The 20,968-nt window shown below is 36.4% G+C and overlaps 2 protein-coding genes across 2 annotated transcripts; both read right to left on the bottom strand.

Annotated features, from left to right (window-relative positions):
- Positions 1-1,922: 1,922 nt before the first annotated feature.
- LOC128018427 (protein-lysine methyltransferase METTL21E) lies at positions 1,923-5,117 on the bottom strand. The gene is given in 6 exon segments (XM_052603914.1): positions 1,923-2,362; positions 2,365-2,670; positions 2,759-2,784; positions 2,786-2,874; positions 4,316-4,393; positions 5,097-5,117. Coding segments are annotated over 6 exon segments (960 nt in total).
- A 5,068-nt stretch (positions 5,118-10,185) lies between these two features.
- On the bottom strand, positions 10,186-15,534 carry mettl21e (methyltransferase like 21e). Its single transcript, XM_052586599.1, has 4 exons — positions 15,148-15,534; positions 11,414-11,571; positions 11,227-11,344; positions 10,186-11,069 (listed from the first exon to the last, which is right to left on the bottom strand). Exons 1-4 carry the CDS (start codon positions 15,170-15,172, stop codon positions 10,660-10,662), a joined length of 711 nt encoding a protein of 236 aa, XP_052442559.1. The 5' UTR covers positions 15,173-15,534; the 3' UTR covers positions 10,186-10,659.
- Positions 15,535-20,968: the final 5,434 nt, after the last annotated feature.

A 20,968-nucleotide genomic window follows, 5' to 3' on the forward strand; every position in this document is an offset into this window, starting at 1 on the left:
ATTTAAACAACTTTTTCATCCTTTTAATATAAAAAACTGGGGTTTTAAATATATTACATATACACTACCAGTCAAAAGATGTGTAATGGTTTTTAAAGTCTCTTCTGCTCACCCTACCTGCATTTATTTGATCCAAAGTACATCAAAAACAGTAAAGTTTTGAAATATTTTTTACAGTTTAAAATAACTGCGTTCTACTTCAATGTATTTTAAAATGTAATTTATTTCTGTGATGTGCAGCTCTATTTTCAGCATCATTACTCCAGTCTTCAGTGTCACATGATCTTCAAAATCCTTCTAATTATGATGATTTGCTGTTCAAAAAACATTTATTATTATTATTATTATTATGTTGAAAAAAGATGAGTAGATTTTTTTCAGGTTTCTTTGATAGAAAGTTCAGAAGAAATTGTTATAAATGTCTTTGACACTTGATCAATTTAAAGAACCTTTGCAAAATAAAAGTATTAATTTATATACTTGTGATGATAATAGTAGTAATAATAATAATAATAATAAAGAATGGTGATCTCTATATGACACCAAAAAAAAAATCATGATTCTCAATTTATCCAGAATCGTGCAGCCCTACTTGCGACCTTTAAATATTTCACATTCACATTTGAAAAACTAGCGTTTAGTTGATCCTGATTAGCGCTGGTCGTCACCGTTGTAAACTGTTGAACTGTTGACAGTTGAAATCCTGTCAACCAATTTAACCAATCAGATAACGACTTTGACACATTTCCATTTTTGTGTCCCATATGCATCAGATGTTTAGCCAACGGTCCATGAGCATGTCGTATGAGACTGAGACTACGCTAACTTTAACCATGGTGTTGTGGTAGAAATAGTTGAATGCATCCAATACATCGTTCCTTTCGGGGTTTATACAACCTTTTGAAAGAACAGTTCAAGCACCCTTCAATGCCTTTCAAGCATTTCACTCAACAATTTCCAGCACTTTAAAGCTCTAAAATGATCCAGTTTTAATTTTATTTTTAATAGGATGACCTAAATATGCTGTGTGGTAAACAAACACTTGTGTAAAATAAAAATAAAAACATCATATCACAGTAGACAGCAGCAGATGAGCACTTATCAGCCAGTGATAGACAACATCAGTCGCCAACATGTAATCATATTGGTGTGTGGATCTGAGGAAGGTCTTATCCAGCTTGTGACCCCAGTAGAGCTCTGCTATCAGGGGCTCATGTCTCCGTCGGCCTCTCATGTTCTTGTTGAGGTTGTATCACAGATTACTTTGAATCTCGGGTAAATCCGTGGCTGTTAGTTTGGCACCTATAGAGCAGTTTCAGTTATTATCTTGCAACAAAGAATACCAATTAGAATAACACCTGAATTTTATCACAACACTTACCCAATAACGTGATGACACGAAAGTAAGCCAGTTCCAGCCCCAAGTTCAAGAACTGATTTGTCGAGTAAATCAATGTGTTGACGACCCTGAGGTGATTCCAAGAATCGGCAAAGTGCAACTGCCTAAATGAAGGGAGCACAAACAACATTTTAAAGGTGCACCATGTTTGTTTTGACTGTTCTTGACTGTTCTCTTGGACTTTATCCTGGCACCAATTTTCTTGAATGCTGTACCACACAGTTATTTGGTTACTGATGTATTATAGATATCTTCACATTTGCATTTGACTCTCATGATTCATTAATTCTGCAGCTGAAGGTTTCTCACTGCTGGCCATATAGTAGCAACTGGAAGAATCGATGGACTCCTGAATTGTAATTTCCTGGCCCAAAAAATTGTGAACTTCTTTCCCGGGTCTGTAGTTGGTGCCCATGATCTCTTGTACTCCTGTTGTTTATCATTTTCGTTGTTTTTTACTAAAAGAAAAGACCAAGTCAGTCTCTAATTCATTAGATAAGCAACTGTGTTTCAGAATAAATCACTAACCGGATTTCTGCTCTACAAATGTTGAATCCATCTCACAGCAGCCGTCATTGTCTTCATCTTCACTATCCTCAGGTTCAGTTTCAAGGTTTGTGTTGTCCTCCTCATCTTTGATATCGATCAAATGTCCATCCTCCAACTTTAATGTTTCCTTATGGTTTTTCACATCAACATACCCTGTAGCCTGTTCTTCTCTAAATTGTTCATCTTTCTTTTCATATTCTTGAACCTGTTGTATGAACTTTTGTTCTGTCTGTTTGATCTTTCCTTTGTTCATCTTTTTCTTTGTCTTTTCATTGACAGTTTCATACTCATCCACTCCTTTCCTCGCAACCCCTTTAGTCTCTTTTGACATCACTAGTCTACTTTTTTCTCTTGTGGTGACAGAGTAAATCTTGACCTCTCCGCTGTCTGCCTGCAGGGTGGTGTTGAATGTAAGTTCTCCTCAAACACCAGATCAGAATCAAAGCGTGTCTTGTAGGCCCATATAAGGGTTCTGCCCTTCTGGCAGAAGAGGCGCATAGTGACCAGTAATTCTGCTAGGTAGTTATGATAATAGACCACATTAGCTGCTAATATGTAGTCGTGTCTGTAGACTGAATGAGGGAAGGTATTATTGAGCTCATAACCCCAAGAGAGCTCTGCCACCTGCAGCGTGTGTCTGCAGCAGCCCCGTGTGTTTCTGGACAGGCTGCATCTCAAGTTTCCGAGTACTTCAGGCAGGTCACTTGCTGTCAGCCAAGCCCCTGGCGATGATTATACAGTTATGAAAACACATAACACAACCTTATGCTAATAATGTGTTTATGAATAATCCAAAACCTTAGTAGTTACTCAATAGACTGGCCACGATGGACACGACCTGTGCCAGCTCCAATTTTTACCACCACATTGTCAACAAGATCAACTGTTGCTTGATTGTACTCAAGGTGTTGACACAGAGCCAGAGCCTTAATAATAATTTAGGAAATGTATCACCATTATGAATATCGGTGAGAAAACCACTGTAAAAATGGTTAAAGGTGGACTGTGTCATTCTTTGTTCCTTTGAAGGCATCAAATATGTTTTAAAAATAATGAACTGTTTCAGACTAGTTACTCAAACACTCCTACTATGTGCCCATCTACGTTTGCCATTGGTCAGTCAGATAGCTCTGCCTCAAACTCAAATCTTCAAGCAACTCATACAAACAGATCATTGTTGTGAAAGTGTTACAGAGTCACAGGGTATCACTGTTCAGGAAGTCAAATGACTGACTTACAGCTTCTCTTAACAAGAAACTGACAATCCAGAAAGAATTTCAACATCTAAACTAATGACACACTTTAGCTTATATATTTTGAATATGTAATGAATAGGGGTGTAACGGTTCACAAAATTCACGGTTCGGTTCGATACGATACACTGATGTCACGGTTCGGTTCGGTTCGGTTCGATACGTTTTAGATACAGCAAAATGTAAAAACATCTCAACTTTTCAGAATGCCGCAAGCGCACCGCGGGTCATGTGACAAGAACCAACCAATCAGCTTCATCCTTTCCCGTAACAAGGTTGAGAGCTCAGCCAAGATGAAGGAACAGCTGATCATAGTTGTATATGGATTGCAATTTTGAAATAAATTTAGTAGCAGAGCTACTGCAAGCGATTTTTAGAGCTGCAAATCCATTTATCCTTCGCTGAAATTTCCGCGTCTCATGGAGAGAGCACGTCATTGTTGCTTAGCAAAGACAGACGCCTCATGAGCGCTTCTGCCCGAGCGCTTTGGAAAGGAGAAAGACGTGCTTAGCGTTTTCCACGCGTTTTTAGGAGCGATATGTGAACGGCCCCTAAGGCGCTCGCTCACTCAGCACGCGCTGAAGGCTCGTTGCAAAATGTCTAATGCATTTAACAGACGCTGGTGTACCCTGTCATGTTGCAGATGTGACATACCGTTGTTTTTTTATCCACCACTCTCTTGCCATCACCATTATAGCTTAAAGGGAATCCAAAGTGCACCCAAACACCAGACCTGTTGGTTATTGGGGGATCTTCTCATTTCTAGTCTGTTAAACGCATTGGCTATTTTGCAACGAGCCTTCAGCGCGTACTGAGTGAGCGAGCGCCTGCTGAGTAGCCTAACATAAACATATAAGATGGTGTTTTTTTCTTCTTCGGGAGTGTCAGGGGCGTTGCCTGTTACGTTGTTTGGGTTATTGGGCTACCTTGTTGAACGCATATCATTATATTTCTATATCTCTCTTTTTTTTTTTTTTTCAAATATAATTAATTACTCCAACGAACCGTTCGGTATACATAATGCGTACCGCGTACCGAACCGAAAGCGTCGTACCGAACGGTTCAATACGAATACGCGTATCGTTACACCCCTAGTAATGAATAACTGTCTCACTGCTGGCCAAATGACAGAACCAAATGAATCGAGAGACTCCCATATGCTGATTTCATGCCCGGCAAAATAATGGATCTCCTTTCAAATTGTGGAAAGCACTCTGGGATCCCAGGATACCTTACATAAACAGACTTCAGCTTCTGCTGAAAATAACAAATGGAAAAACTGATGCATTACTCAATAAACTCTTCACAGATGCAGTTTTTACAGTCCGATTAAAGGAATAGTTGACCTAAAAATTTTAATTTGCTGAAAATGTACTCAGGCCATCGAAGATGTACAGCAGATGAGTTTGTTTCTTCATCAGATTTAAAGAAACTTGCTCACCAATGCTTTAGCTCAATATGAGTCCAATGGGTGCCGTCAGAAAGAGAGTCCAAACAGCTGATAAAAACATTACAATAATCCACATGACTACAGTCTATCAGTTATTGCCCTGTGAAGACAAAAGTTCAGAATTTTTGAAGAAACAAATCCATCATTAATGTTTTTAACTTCAAACTGTTGCTTAAGGCTAAAATATGAGTCCATAATCCATAATAATGCTTCCTGTGGATTATTGTGATATTTCTATCAGTTGTTTGGACTGTTATTCTGACAGCACCTATTTACTGCATGTAATGTAATGCTAGATTGGTCAAAATCTGCTCCCATGAAGAATAAACTCATCTACAGTACATCTAAGATGGCCTTAGGGTGAGGGGATTTCAGCACATTTAAATTTTTGGGTGAACTGTTACTTCTAAAGAAGGTGATTTTGAGATTATTTTAAGATATTTACCATCATGTTTTTCTTTGCCATCTTTCCCAGGGTTTACAGACTGTCTCCAGTCTCCAGTGTGGCATCTCCATTTACAGAGTAAATGCAATCCATGATGATAATGATCTCTCTCTCTCTCTCTCTCTCTCTCTCTCTCTCTCTCTCTCTCGCTCTCGCTCTCGCTCTCTCTCTCTCTCTCTCTCTCTCTATATATATATATATGTGTGTGTGTGTGTGTGTGTGTGTGTGTGTTGACCTGTTAATTCAATTCAATTCAATTCAAGTTTATTTGTATAGCGCTTTTTACAAAACAAATCGTTACAAAGCAACTTTACAGAAAATTATGTTTCTACAATATTTAGTAGTAGCTAGTAGTTTGTGCACATTTGACAGGATTTTAGAAAAACTAAAAAATAATAATAATACAAGACGTAGTCAGCTAGACGATGAACTATCAATATTATTAATTAAGTTATTATATGATTAAGTCACACATTTAGGAATAATTGTTAGTTCTGTTTGTTCATTCAGGGTTAGCATCATCTGAGGTCCTCTGAGGGTCAGCATCATCTCTTCTCAGGTGTTCTGGATCCAGACTGGAGCTTGTGTAAATCCTAGTTACCACGGGATGTGAATCCCGTGGCAAAACATAGAAACAAAATACAGACATCATTAGCATAGCTGCTGATCCAACAAAGTAAAATTAGTTTAACCCAAGCTAATGAATAAAAATGCACCTTTGATCAGATGCAACTACACTCACAATTAAAAAGATACATTATTCGAATGCTTGGCGAAAGAGATGTGTTTTTAATCTAGATTTAAACAAAGAGAGTGTGTCTGAACCCCGAACATTATCAGGAAGGCTATTCCAGAGTTTGGGAGCCAAATGTGAGAAGGCTCTACCTCCTTTAGTGGACTTTGCTATCCTAGGAACTACTAAAAGTCCAGCGTTTTGTGACCTTAGGGTGCGTGATGGGTTGTAACGTGGTAGAAGGCTAGTTAGGTACGCAGGAGCTAAACCATTTAGGGCCTTATAGGTAAGTAATGATAATTTGTAACTGATGCGGAACTTAATAGGTAGCCAGTGCAGAGACTGTAAAATTGGGGTAATATGATCATATTTTCTTGACCTCGTAAGGACTCTCGCTGCTGCATTTTGGACGACCTGTAGCTTGTTTATTGAAGAAGCAGGACAACCACCTAGAAGTGCATTACAATAGTCCAGTCTAGAGGTCATGAATGCATGAACTAGCTTTTCTGCATCAGAAACAGATAACATGTTTCGTAGCTTGGCAATGTTTCTAAGATGGAAGAATGCAATTTTTGTAACATTGGAAATATGATTTTCAAAAGACAAATTGCTGTCTAATATAACACCCAGATTTCTGACTGTAGAGGAAGTTACAGTACATCCGTCTAGTTGCAGATTGTAATCTACAAGATTCTGTGTAGTGTTTTTTGGTCCAATAATTAATATCTCCGTCTTATCCGAATTTAATTGGAGAAAATTCTTTGTCATCCAATCTTTTACATTTTTAACACACTCTGTTAGCTTAGATAATTGGGAAGTTTCATCTGGTCTCGTTGATATATATAGCTGAGTATCATCAGCATAACAGTGGAAGCTAATTCCGTATTTTCTAATAATATTACCAAGGGGCAACATGTATATTGAAAATAGAAGGGGACCTAGGACGGATCCTTGTGGCACTCCATATTTTACTGATGATAAATGAGATGACTCCCCATTTAAGTAAACAAAATGGTAGCGATCGGACAGGTAGGATCTAAACCATCTTAGAGCCTGCCCTTGAATACCTGTATAGTTTTGTAATCGATCTATGAGTATGTCATGATCTATGGTGTCGAATGCAGCACTAAGATCAAGTAAGACTAGAAATGAGATGCAGCCTTGGTCTGACGCAAGGAGCAGGTCATTTGTAATTTTAACAAGTGCAGTTTCTGTGCTATGGTGGGGCCTGAAACCTGACTGAAATTCTTCATACAGATCATTTTTATGCAGGAAGGTGCTCAATTGAGCAGACACAACTTTTTCTAAAATTTTATACATAAATGGAAGATTTGAAATAGGCCTATAATTTGCCAGTACACTAGGATCTAGTTTTGGTTTCTTAATAAGAGGCTTGATAACCGCCAGCTTGAATGGTTTTGGGACGTGTCCTAAAGATAACGACGAGTTTATGATATTGAGAAGCGGTTCTTCGGCTACAGGTAACAGCTCTTTCAGTAATTTAGTGGGTACAGGATCTAATAAACATGTTGTTGGTTTAGATACAGTGATAAGTTTATTTAGCTCTTCCTGTCCTATGGTTGTAAAGCACTGCAGTTTATCTTTGGGTGCGATGGATGAAACTGAAGTGTTAGATGCTGTAGAATCTACATTCGCTATTGTATTTCTAATGTTATCTATTTTATCAGTGAAGAAATTCATAAAGTCATTACTATTTAACGTTGGTGGAATATTTGAATCAGGTGGCATCTGGTAATTTGTTAACTTAGCCACTGTGTTAAATAAAAACCTTGGATTGTTTTGGTTATTTTCAATGAGTTTGTGTATATGCTCTGCCCTAGCAGTTTTTAGAGCCTGTCTATAGCTGGACCTGTTAGACCTGTTAAAACATATAGACCTGTTAAAACATACAGATTTTGCCAGTATATCAAACATTGTTTTCTCAGTTTAGATGTGTTATTAAAACAATAAACAATTTAAACCGACTAGGAAAAACATCATAAAGTAAATCTTGTGACGTTATGTAGCATGACATTTTTTAAATGGAACTTTTAATTTGAAGAGATGTCAATAACAAGGTATTTGTAAAAGCTTGCAATTAAGCAAGTTAAAAAGAAATGTATAGGTCCAATAAGATTTTTCTTTTTTTTTTTTACAGTAGTCTCAGTTCAGAAATGTCCAAATTCACCATAGGCTAAGTCTCACTTGTACAGTTTAATTCAGTAACTGCAGCTCACTGCACCTTCAGCTGGTTAAATCTCCAGAGGAGTCCATGTGTCTGCAAAGATGAGCTTTACCTTGTTGTTTCTGCAACTGCATCCTCAGCCGTTATAGATGGCCATCATGCAACTCTCCAGTGTCACACTGATATTGACTATATTTAGCTGGAGAGTCATGAAGCAGTGGCACATCCACACAAACACTGAGAAATAGAGCATGATGCAGGAGATGGGGAACGAGCTTCTGCTGGCACAAAATGAAGGTAAACACTGAAGCCTTGGAGCTGTACAGAATGCCAGCGCCTGTTATCTGGTTTAGTAAGCTGATATAGTATCTGTGGCCAAATTTACAAAACCACTTAAGTAAGCTAAAAGTAGCTAAAAACTCGCTTATTTAAGAGAAAATCTTTAAAATAATGGGGATGTCAGTCCAAAGTTTTGGACTCCTTGTGTTTCACAAAGCATTTTAGCACTAGATCCTAAATCAGTGAATGGTTAGGAGTAGTGAAGAGGACTCCTAAGTCACTAAGATCAAGATATTTTTTGGTAACACTTTAGTATATGGTCCAATTCACACTAATAACTAGTTGCTTATAAGCATGTCTATTATTAACATATTAGCTGTTTATTAGTGCTTATAAAGTACATATAATGCATGACATCCATAATCCTACCCAATACCCTAAACTTAACAACTACCTAATAAACTATTAATAAGAAGCAAATAAGGAGTTAATTGAGGCAAAATTTATAGTTAATGGTTAGTTAATAGTGAGAATTGGACCCTAAAATAAAGTGTGACCTATTTTTTAAAAAACTCTCTTCTTCAGGAGTAAATGTATGTGGATTGTATGTGGTGTTCATGTAATAATGACACTGGTGGACTCAAGCACATGCTGCCAGTATCAAATATCTCTGTTACATAGTCCAAATGGGCTGCTGTAGTAAGAAGATCCTAAACATGTTAGCAATCCATAACTGCTATGTGCTGCTAGTCATGAACACATCTGGTTAAGAGAAACTATTCAGATAATAATAATAATAAAATGGGTCTACTTGTATCTAGAAGTGCCCAATAATAAAGATCTCCAAGCAATGTTTTAGAATCAGTTGTTTAGAGAAGGAAACCTAACACAGTATTTTCATCTGAATCTTATATTTCCCAGCAATGAATATACTCGTGTTTAAATTGTAAAAGTACATTTTGGGGGATCTCTGCTGTCCTTTTTACATTAATGCATTTAGCAGACGCTTTTATCCAAAGTGATTACAGTGCATTTAGGCTATACTTTTTTTCTTTCTTTTTTTATCAGTATATATGTGCACTTTTGGACCAAAGGTCAGGTTCACCATCCGGAGCATCTCCATGGATCACTATGGTAATACTTCTTTTATCAGAAATGAGTAGGTGAGTTTGTTTCTTTCAAGCCCATCAAGGCGTTTTTAAATTCAAACCACTACTTTGGGCTAAAACACAAGTCCATAATACTTAATAACTCTTCCTCCATTGAAAATCTGGTCTGAATCAGGAGAGAAATCTGCACAGATCAAGCACTGTTTGCAAGCCACAACCGTCCAGAAAAGTTCTAAACAAATATGTGGGTGGATTTTGATGTGAAAGACATGTGAGATGGATTTATTCACTTTAGGAAGTGTTGTTATGGATTGTGGAAGGAACGGTTTAAAGATAAATATATCTTGATTAAATTGATGATGGATTTGTTTCTTATAAACGCACAGCTTTTGGCTTCACAAGACATTAATTGATGGACTGGAGTCATTACTTTTGGATTATTCTAATGTTTTTATGTTTGGACTCATTCTGACGGCACCCATTCACTGCAGATGATATATTGACAAGCTAGTGATGTAATGCTTCATCTCTCCAAATCTGATAAAGAAAAAACTTATCTGCATCTCAGATTGTCTGAAGATGAGGATTCTTAGGTTTTTTTAAGACAGTAACCAGCATTAAATGAATGTATGTAATATTGGTGTGATATTAGTTATCATTGTCCAACAATCATATCCTTTTTAATTTCATTGCAAGGTATTCGATTTTAAATGATTACAAAGACAAACACTTGATTTCCATTTTATTTATTTCAAATTTTAGAATGAAGTTACTAATGAATCATTCACAATAGGAGCAGGAACATAAATTAAGACAGTAAATAGAATTTAAAATATCAGAAATACAGTCTATGCCAATGGCCACAGGATTATTTTAAACTATATATAATATAATAATTATTATAATTATATACAATTTATATTACATTTAATTTAAAAGTATGTGTTTTTAATAATGATAAATATATCTAATTATTCACATTAATTATATAAAAATAATTTATATATTATTTATATATAATTAATATTAATTGTAATGATCTAACTTTAAAACAAACAAAAAAATAAATAATAATAAAGATCAAGATGTAAACTGAAATCGGATTTATTTTTCCCTTCTGTAACTATTGTAGCAGATCCTGAAACTTCTGGAATCACAAAAGTAATTTTGGTTAATTAATTTAGCTAAATTGCTCTTCCAAATTTCCGTTAATAATATATTATAAAATAATAGTTCTGTTAATATATCAGAGGCTCTTCAAAATAATTGAGAGGCGCTGGTCCGTTTGCGCGCGCGGTACAGCTTTATGCACAGGCTGGGCAAGTCATAAAGTTCCTCCAGATGAAAGTGTTTATCAAATGTGTCCACGAAGCTGTTCTCCGGGTCCAGACGGAACCGCATGGCCCACAGGATGACGGTGTCGTCTGAGCTCAAGTGCATGAAGGTCTCCATGAGCTCGTGCAGGTAGGGATGCGCGTACACCACATCTGCGGCGATGATGTAATCGTAGTGACAGGTTGCGCGCGGGAATCTTTCCTCCAGCTGTTTCCCCCAGCTGAGCTCGGTTATGTGCGGCGCGTGCCTGCAGCGCCCTCGGGTGTTGCGGTTCACATTGTGTCTCAGGTTACTCAGGACATCCGGCAAGTCTGTTGACGTCACCTTTGCACCTGCAGGTGGAGAACAACACCGTTGTATGGTTTTATTACTTTCCCCTCAAGTAAAACTACAGAATATTATGATAGTCATTTAATTTTAGCTAAATGTAAATTACAAAAAATAAATAAATAATGTAATTAAAAATATTTCAAATAATTTGTGTCTCACCCAGGAGGCTGGTTACTATGGTAACAAGACCCGTCCCAGCACCCAGCTCAATGATGTTCTTGTCCATCAGGTTATATTCGTCACGGTGAGTGTCGAGGAAATGACACAACACCATGGCCTACAAACAGACACCAGTTAGTTCTGCTTTTCTTTCTCAGTTTAAATGATCGGAGTGAGTGATACGTACTGAGGGCCACAGAACAGCCCCGTAACAGTCTGTCGACTCTGTGATTTTTATCTCCATGTCTGCAAACTCATATCCTTCCCATGCTTCAGTTTTGATCAGCGACGGACGAAAGTGTCGCCTCATAATCGCTGCTGCCAGCTCAGCATCTGGAGCGACTTCTGCAAACACAGACAAATCTCTCACATTTACAGCAATGCATTCAGAGCACACTTTAATCTCAACCTCCATCTTCTGTATTTTGACTAAAGTTATGACAAAGCTGCTTGTTTTTAAATGTTCAAACTGAGGGTCAGTATATTAATTAACCATACGTTTCCATGATTCTATACATTTTAAGAACTGTGTGTAAAAAAATAAAATTATAATCTTAATGATTTTGTTGTTTAGTACTTTAAGTTAGATTCATTTCATATATAATTAACAGTGACCAAATGGTTGAGCACATTTTGAGTCACTATATTTTATTGAGAGGAGTACATAACTTAACTCGAGCTGATTATGGCATCTCTACCATCTGGTTGAGGTATGTTATGCCAAAAAAAAAAAACCCCACTAGATGTCAGAGTGTCAATCAACAGCTCTTGTCACTACTTCTAACATAGATGTCAGAAACAAAAAAATCACTCCTGCCAGGTCCATGTGAACTGTTCTTGGTGAAATTGTCCAAGGTTAGCAACCAACGGTTCATATGTCACTCTATGGTAAACACAGAAAAGCTAAGCTAATGCTTTCAGAGCATCCATTTCTGCAGTCAAAATTGATTACAGTATTTGCTTATAAATATAAACTTCTGATCATTCATAGCTATGAATATGACAGCTATTGTTGTTTCAAAATGTATATACTGAGCTAATTTCTTAAGTATGTATTTTTATTTTTTATTTTGCCACTTTTGGATATTTTTTTAAGTAAATATAATGAATTCATAAAATAAATGTGTGGAAATCATAATTATCAGTGGCAATCTCTTCTTAAATGACAAATGCTGGTGTACAAGCATTACTAAAATTATAAGAGATTATTTATTTGTAAAGATGGATGTCAACAGTTTCAATGGTACAAGAATGCGCACTCTTCAGGCCCTTGAACCAGAAAACCCCCAAATCTCTTATGCTGACCTCAGTGATGCTGATGAACCAATAGAGCAGTGGTTCTCAAACCTGTCCTGGAGTAGCCCCAGTCCTGCACATTTTGTTTGTCTATCACATCTATCACACCTGATTCAATTCATTAGCGAAGACTGGAAGACCTGAAGAGGATGTGTCAGATATAGGGAGACATACAAAATGTGCAGTAATGGGGTACTTCATGAAGACGTTTAAGAACAATTGTGACAGAGGATCCAGATTATCACCCCGTCCGAGAGGAGGTAGCTTGTCACAGTTATTTTGAGTTTCTGGACGAAGATTATGCTCCCTCTACAAGCACATCCTCTATAAAGCTTCCATGTTAGAAAATGAGAATAGGAAAACACACTCAGTTTCCTTGAAGGAGTCTTTTCAACCCCCCCCCCCCCCCCTCCATTTGCAACTGGTTTTTATCACTTAATAAGAATTGGGCCAAATACGGGACATAAGTAGTCAAGTGATCAAGTGCAAATACCGCAAGTTTGGGTATTTGGACAAGGGGTTGGTTTTGGGTTTTGTTGGTTCCTGTCATGTGTTTCCTTTGACCCTGTAATGTGAGTTTACCATGTGGGGCAAGTACAAGCTCAAACCAGTGTGAACTGCTCTGCTACGGTATTCGGTTTGAATGACATGTTTTCTGGATTGAGACGAGATTCGTTTTCTTTTGTTTTGGTGGGTGTGTCAAGCATGTCAGTAGCAGAACAGGTATGTATATAAACCACACGGTATTAAAGAGACAGCTCGCACAATGCAATTAACATCAAAATCAACAATCAAAATAAATTCACAAGAGCAAGTATATTGTTTGCACATGTTTATTTATATTAAAGGCAAAATAACTAAAATAATAAGAGCACAAGTATAGATCTGTCTAAATAATTGCAATGTCTTCTGGTCCATATCCTTTCCTTAGGAAGGTGTGCTAAATACTGATTAATGTAACATAAACATACTATACATATTTATATATTGTTGCTGTTTGTATTATGGAGTGACACTTGAACTTGTCTAAAGCCCTCTGATTATATATATTGGTAAATATTATATACTGTATCATAGCACAACAACAGAGATTAGCAATAATGATAAGCCTAATACTCACAATAAAAATAATAAGGTCATACAGATCATAACACATTCTCGGAGGTAAGAATTGGATTATCCTTCACCTGAAATGTTTTTTTTTTCATCCTGAAATGCGAGGCAAATGTTGGATCACAATAATTAGGAACCACAGTTTCCACAAATTCCTTCATTTCATTGGGATGTTCTCTTTTATTCTGGAGGGCAAGGGAAATGACTGTAACATCAATGATATTTTGCAGTATTAAACATATTTATAACGATTTAATCAGGTTCAGAAATTCTTTAAAAAGAACACAAAGAATGGCCTTCTCAGCTGCCATAGTTGCAACTCTTGCGTCATCAGAACAGGGTGTTCAACGCACCACCGTTTCCGTTTAAAAAACGTTTTGCACCATTTTTATCAGGGCTGAACACAGCCGTGCTCTTTTTGTTCATGTGTCCTGTTCCCATTGGTTCATTTGCTGTATGTGTCGTGTTCATTGGTTGGTTTGTCATGTGACCCCTTTATAGTTTGATTTAAGTAGCCCTCATTGTCTCTCATTGAGGATTGTTCGTGTAACCCTCTGTTGCTGAATCTGTGTCAAGGCATTTGGATTTCACTTGTTCAATAAACAGAAGAGTTGGGAAATTTTTAGAAATGCCATGAAAATCAAGAATGTGTGATTTGTTTATTCTCTTTAACCTTATTTAATTGACTAAAGTAAAAAAAAAAAAAAATCCATTTTTTTCACCGGCCAACTTAATTTTATTTTGTAAATATAAACATGTTGATTTTCGATTGCTGCAGCACACTCCAAAAAAGTTGGGACAAAGGCATGTTTAACACTGTGTCACATCAACTTTCTTTTTAATTACAATGTCACTAACTTATTACCAATTCACCTGCTTATACTGTGAACCATTTCAAAACAGTTTCACTTGGATATTCTATAAACTTTTCACTTTTAAAATTGTTTATATTTACAAAATACAAATAAGTTGGTCAGTGAAAACTTTGGAATCTTTTCTTTATACATTTGTCAGTTAAACAAAAGTTTAACCAATCACAGATTCTGGATTTTATTGCATTTTACAAAACGCCCCAATACAACACTGAATTAAACATTAAATTTTGAAGTAGAAAACTAGTATTTTGTTTTGTAGAGCACTAAAATAATCTTGTTTTATTTAGAACTTTGAAAATCTTTTTTTGTTTTTACAGTGTACCGTTTATGGGAGGCCTTTGAATACTTTGTTTGACAATGGAGGGCCTTGAGAAGCACTGCTTCATTATTTGTTTTAATCATTAAAAATAAATAGAACACATATAACATTTAGTTTGACTTCTGAAGTTAATAATCAACATTTTGTAAGATGCTACCTTTATACGAGAACACAGAACTGATCTGGTTGCTCTCTAAGTGGTTGTTGTTAATCTGTTAAGACATTCCAGTAGCAAGGTACAGTTCACTTCTGCTCAGAGTGTATTTTCTATGTTAGTGCTGTACGAAACCACATATAAAGCAATATATTTACACCTACCCTCATTCTTTTCATCCTGGTCCATTTGTGTGTCTGAAAGCTTAAGATCCTTATAAGTACAAATTCACGCGAGCACTTGAGCTTTCCTGCATTGGTCTCTGTGTCTCTTTGAGATGATTGACAGCAGCAGCTGTGCTGTGAATGCAGGTCAGCCAACGAAAGGGAGGGAGTCAGATCCTGCTAGGTTAAAAAGATATTTTCTCTCTCAAACACAAGAGATGATCTGGACACGGTAGTGGAAGCAGGAATGTAAATGTTGTTGGGCTGAGACCACAATAACTCTTGAGCAGCTGAACTTCTCTGACCTAAAAGGCAAGCAGTAAGTTGAGGCTCTTCGCCAAGAGTTGTACTGAAGTGTTATATAACAGGAGTAATAAACCATCCAACTGATGTCTGTGGCTCTTTGTTGTTCTCCCGTCAGGTCAGCTTTATGACATTCTCACAGATTATATTTTAAGACCCCATGTATCTGATATTTTTTACAAAGCTGCTCATTTTTAAACTTTATTTACAGAAACTAGTCATGACAATATTTTCAACACCTCCCCCTCGACCGTCAGACTGGTCCACCACGGAGGTGTTGCAACAATATAGTGATATTCTCAATGTTACCCAAAAAAACAAGATACAGATTTAACTAATTTGAAATACTTCTGCTTAATGTTACACTGTCAGACATGCAAAAGAAATCTAATGTATCTCTTGCTCTGGCTACTGTGTATAGACCACCAGGGCCGTATACAGAATTCCTAAACGAATTTGCAGATTTCCTCTCAGATCTTTTGTTTACCATTGATAAAGTGCTAATCACTGTAGATTTTTATATTCACGTTGATAATACAAATGATGCATTAGGACTTGCGTTTACTGACTAATAAACTCCTTTGGAACCAAGCAAAATGTCACCGGGCCCACTCACTAGATTTAATTATATCGCATGGAATTGATCTCACTGCTATAGATCACAGTAATCGTGTATTGTATCGTGTATTCTGTGTATTAATGATATTAACTATATGTCGCAGCGATACCGTCTGGGCAGAACTATTGTTCCAGACACCAAAGAAAAATTCGCAAATAACCTGCCTGATCTATCTCAACTGCTATTTGTACCCAAAAATACACATGAATTAGACGAAATGACTGACAACATGGGCACTATTTTCTCTAATACATTAGAAACTGTTTCCCCCATTAAATTGAAAAAGGTTAGAGAAAAACATACCGTGCCAAGGTATAACAGTAGTACTCACTCTCTCAAGAAATTAACTCGTAGTCTTGAACGCAAATGGAGAAAAACTAACTTAGAAGTTTTTAGAATTGCATGGAAAAACAGTATGTCCAGCTATAGACAAGCTCTAAAAACTGCTAGGGCAGAGCATATACACAAACTCATTGAAAATAACCAAAACAATCCAAGGTTTTTATTTAGCACAGTGGCTAAGTTAACAAATTACCAGACGCCACCTGATTCAAATATTCCACCAATGTTTAATAGTAATGACTTTATGAATTTCTTGATAAAATAGATGACATTAGAAATACAATAGCGAATGTAGATTCTACATTCTACAATAGATTCATCCATCGCACCCAAAGATAAACTGCAGTGCTTTACAACTATAGGACAGGAAAAGCTAAATAAACTTATCACTGTATCTAAACCAACAACATGTTTATTAGATCCTGTACCCACTAAATTACTGAAAGAGCTGTTACCTGTAGCCGAAGAACCGCTTCTCAATATCATTAACTCGTCGTTATCTTTAGGTCACGTCCCAAAACCATTCAAGCTGGCTGTTATCAAGCCTCTTATTAAGAAACCAAAACTAGATCCTAGTGAACTGGCAAATTATAGGCCTATTTCCAATCTTCCATTTATGTCTAAAATTTTACAAAAAGTTGTGTCTGCTCAATTGAGCACCTTCCTGCAAAAAAATGATCTGTATGAAGAATTTCAGTCAGGTTTCAGGCCCCACCATAGCACAGAAACTGCACTTGTTAAAATTACAAATGACTTGCTTCTTGCGTCAGATCAAGGCAGGATCTCATTTCTAGTTTTACTTTTATTTTCTTTACATACAGCCAAGTATGGTGATCCATACTCAGAATTTGTGCTCTGCATTTAACCCATCCAAAGTGCACACACACACACACACACACACACACAATGTGAACAAACACCCAAAGCAGTGGGCAGCCATTTATCCTGCTGTGGTGGGGAGCAGTTGGCAGTTCAGTGCCTTGCTCAAGGGCACCTCAGTCATGGAATTGCCGGCCCGAGACTCAAACCCACAACCTTAGAGTTAGGATTCAAACTTTCAAACCACTAGGCCACGACTTCCCCATAACTTACAGTAGTTTCCACTGCTATGCTGATGATACTCAGCTATATATCGCAACGAGACAAGATGAAACTTCTAAATTATCTAAGCTAACAAGAATGTTAAAAATGTAAAAGATTGGTTGACCAATAATTTTCTCCTATTAAATTCTTAAGATAAGACAGAGATATTACTTATTGGACGAAAAAACAGTACACAGAATCTATTAAACTACAGATTGCAACTAGACGGATGTACTGTTACTTCAGTCAAAAATCTGGGTTTTATATTAGACAGCAACTTGTCTTTTGAAAATCATATTTCCCATGTTACAAAAACAGCATTCTTCCATCTTAGAAACATTGGCAAGCTACGAAACATGTTATCTGTTTCTGATGCAGAAAAGCTAGTTAATGCATTTAATGACCTCTAGACTGGACTATTGTAATGCACTTCTAGGTGGTTGTCCTGCTTCGTCAATAAACAAGCTACAGGTAGTCCAAAATGCAGCAGCTAGAGTCCTTACCAGGTCAAGAAAATATGATCATATTAGCCCAATTCTACATTCACGAGTTCACCCTTACATCTAATCTGAAGGCCAATAGTAGGCATATTTTGGCGTGCTGTTCTGGGGGAGGGATCCAGGCCTGGAGCATAGCCCGAACCCAAATAACTCCCCCTATCCCTAATTTGGGATAAATAGATTAGAAGTGAGGAGTTGGGGTGGAGGAGGGATGCCGAAAAAACTGTCGTGGGACATGAGGTAGGAAGACTGGATATATATACACGCTTGTGTGCTAGTTAAGATGATTAGCTAAACGAGATGCACCTGTGCCAAATTGGATGATTATCTGATCATGCTCCTCCCGAACTTTGTTAATAAAACCACATGTCTCTGCACTTGCTACCTGAGTTCTGTATCAGTTACAAATTATTATTACTTACTTATAAGGCCCTTAATGGTTTAGCTCCTGTGTACCTACTAGTCTTCTACCACGCTACAACCCATCATGCTCAAAATGCACAAAGTCCACTAAAGGAAGTAGAGCTTTTTCACATTTGGCTCCCAAACTCTGGAATAGCCTTCCTGATAATGTTCAGGGTTCAGACACACTCTCTCGGTTTAAATCTAGATTAAAAACACATCTCTTTGGCCAAGCATTCAAATAATGCATCTCATAATTTGTGACTGCAAGTATATCTGAACAAATGCACATTATTATTCTTAAGCTTTGGTTAAACTAATTAATTTTACTTTGTTGGAACAGCAGCTATGCTAATGATGTCTCTATTTGTTTCTCTGTTCTGTCACGGGAACTAGGATTTACACAAGCTCCAGTCTGGATCCAGAACACCTGAGAAGAGATGACGCCGACCCTCAGAGGACCTCAGATGATGCTAACCCTGAATCAACAACAGAACTAACAAATATTTCTACAAATGTGATTGCATCATATAATAATTGCTGTTAATAGTGTTCACCGTCGGGTTGACTACGTCCTGTATTAATTTTTCTGAAAAATTCCTGTCATATATGCACAAACTGACAATCACCACTGATAAGCTACTATTAAATATTGTAGAAACTTGCTGTAAAGTTGATTTGAAATGATTTGTATTGTAAAAAGCACTATACAAATAAACTTGAATTGAATATATTAATATAACAAAGGCTACATTTATTTGATCAAAAATAACTTGTGAAATATTTCAAATTAGAATAACAGTATAGAATCTGGTAGAACTGCTACAAGTTTAAAATACACTTTAATACATTCTGTCAGCGATGGAGTTTCGGTTCCTTGTCGCTGTCACCTCTGGCTTGCTTAGTTGGGGTCACTTCATCTACAGCGATATCATTGACTTGATTGCAAATAAATGCACAGACAATATTTAACTGAACAGAGACGACATCACTGAATTCAATGATGAACTGCCTTTAACTCATTTTGCATTATTGAGACACTGTTTTCCAAATGAATGTTGTTCAGTGCTTTGACGCAATGTATTTTGTTTAAAGCGCTACATAAATAAAGGTGACTTTGACATAATTTATTCCTGTGATACAAAGCTGAATTTTCAGCAGCCATTACTCCAATCTTCAGTGTCATGATCCTTCAAGAATCCTTCTAATATGCTGTTTTGTTATCAGTGTTGGAAACAGTTGTGGTGTTGTGATGTTTTTCATGTATAACCTGTGATACTTTTTTAGTGTTCTTTGATGAACAGAGGGTTAATTAGAACTGCATTTATTTACAATATAATTTTATTTTGTAACAATATACACTACCGTTTAAAAGTTTGAGGTCAGTGTTTCAGGTTTTGCTTACAGTTTTTGAATATATGGCTCCATTTCTCATAACTCTACACATAAAACTACAAAACACATCATGCTAAATGTCACACATATCTTTCAAAAGCAAATACTTCTTTTAAAACTATTTTACAGTATATACACTGTAAAGAAGGGGGTAAAAATTATTTCCTTCTCAAAACAGTTTTGATTTCGAAGTGAACAAATGATGTATAAGTATGTGTTTGGAGTTTATGGTTTATATATATGAATATATGTGTTTTGTTTAATAACAAACTGAGTTTTAAGCACGTAATATGCTTGTATTTTTGCAGACTTGGGTTAAAGATTAGGTACATGAGTGAATGTTTTCACTGACTGGACTTCAAGAACCACTTTTAATGTCTATGTAGCTTTAAAAAACAAATACTTTTATTGGCATGGATGTGTTAAATAATAAAATGATAAAAAAAGAAAATAAAGTAAAGACTAATATTGTTAGGAAAGATTTTATATTTTGAATAAATGCTGTTCTTTTCAACGTTTTATTCATCAAAGAATGCGAAAAAAAAGTATCACAGGTTCCAAAAAACTTTTAAGCAGCACAACTTGTTTCCAACACCGATAATAATGGAGTATCAAATCAGCATATTAGAATTATTTATGAGGACCACTGAAGACTGTAGTGATGGGTGAGGAAAATTCAACTTTGGATGAGAGGAATACATTATATTTGAAAGTGTATTTAAACATTACATTATATCATAATATTTAAAAATATTAGTTTTCTCTGTATTTTCGATCAAATAAATGCAGCCTTGATGAACAGAAGAGACTTCTTTAAAAAAACATAAATCTTACTAATCCCAAACTTTTGAACAGCATATATACAGTCTTGTTCAAAATAATAGCAGTACAATGTGACTAACCAGAATAATCAAGGGTTTTCGTATATTTTTTTATTGCTACGTGGCAAACAAGTTACCAGTAGGTTCAGTAGATTCTCAGAAAACAAATGAGACCCAGCATTCATGATATGCACGCTCTTAAGGCTGTGCAATTGGGCAATTAGTTGAATTAGTTGAAAGGGATGTGTTCAAAAAAATAGCAGTGTGGCATTCAATCACTGAGGTCATCAATTTTGTGAAGAAACAGGTGTGAATCAGGTGGCCCCTATTTAAGGATGAAGCCAACACTTGTTGAA

Source organism: Carassius gibelio, chromosome A1 (genome assembly GCF_023724105.1).
Source record: "Carassius gibelio isolate Cgi1373 ecotype wild population from Czech Republic chromosome A1, carGib1.2-hapl.c, whole genome shotgun sequence".
Classification (NCBI taxonomy): Eukaryota; Metazoa; Chordata; class Actinopteri; order Cypriniformes; family Cyprinidae; genus Carassius; species Carassius gibelio.

Coding starts and splice junctions, on each gene's coding strand:
- mettl21e (XM_052586599.1), bottom strand. CDS start 15,172: ATGGACCAGGATGAAAAGAATGAGG. Junction 11,572..15,147: donor CCAGGATGAAAAGAATGAGG/GTAGGTGTAAAT, acceptor CTGTGTTTGCAG/AAGTCGCTCCAGATGCTGAG. Junction 11,070..11,226: donor CATAGTAACCAGCCTCCTGG/GTGAGACACAAA, acceptor CTCCACCTGCAG/GTGCAAAGGTGACGTCAACA.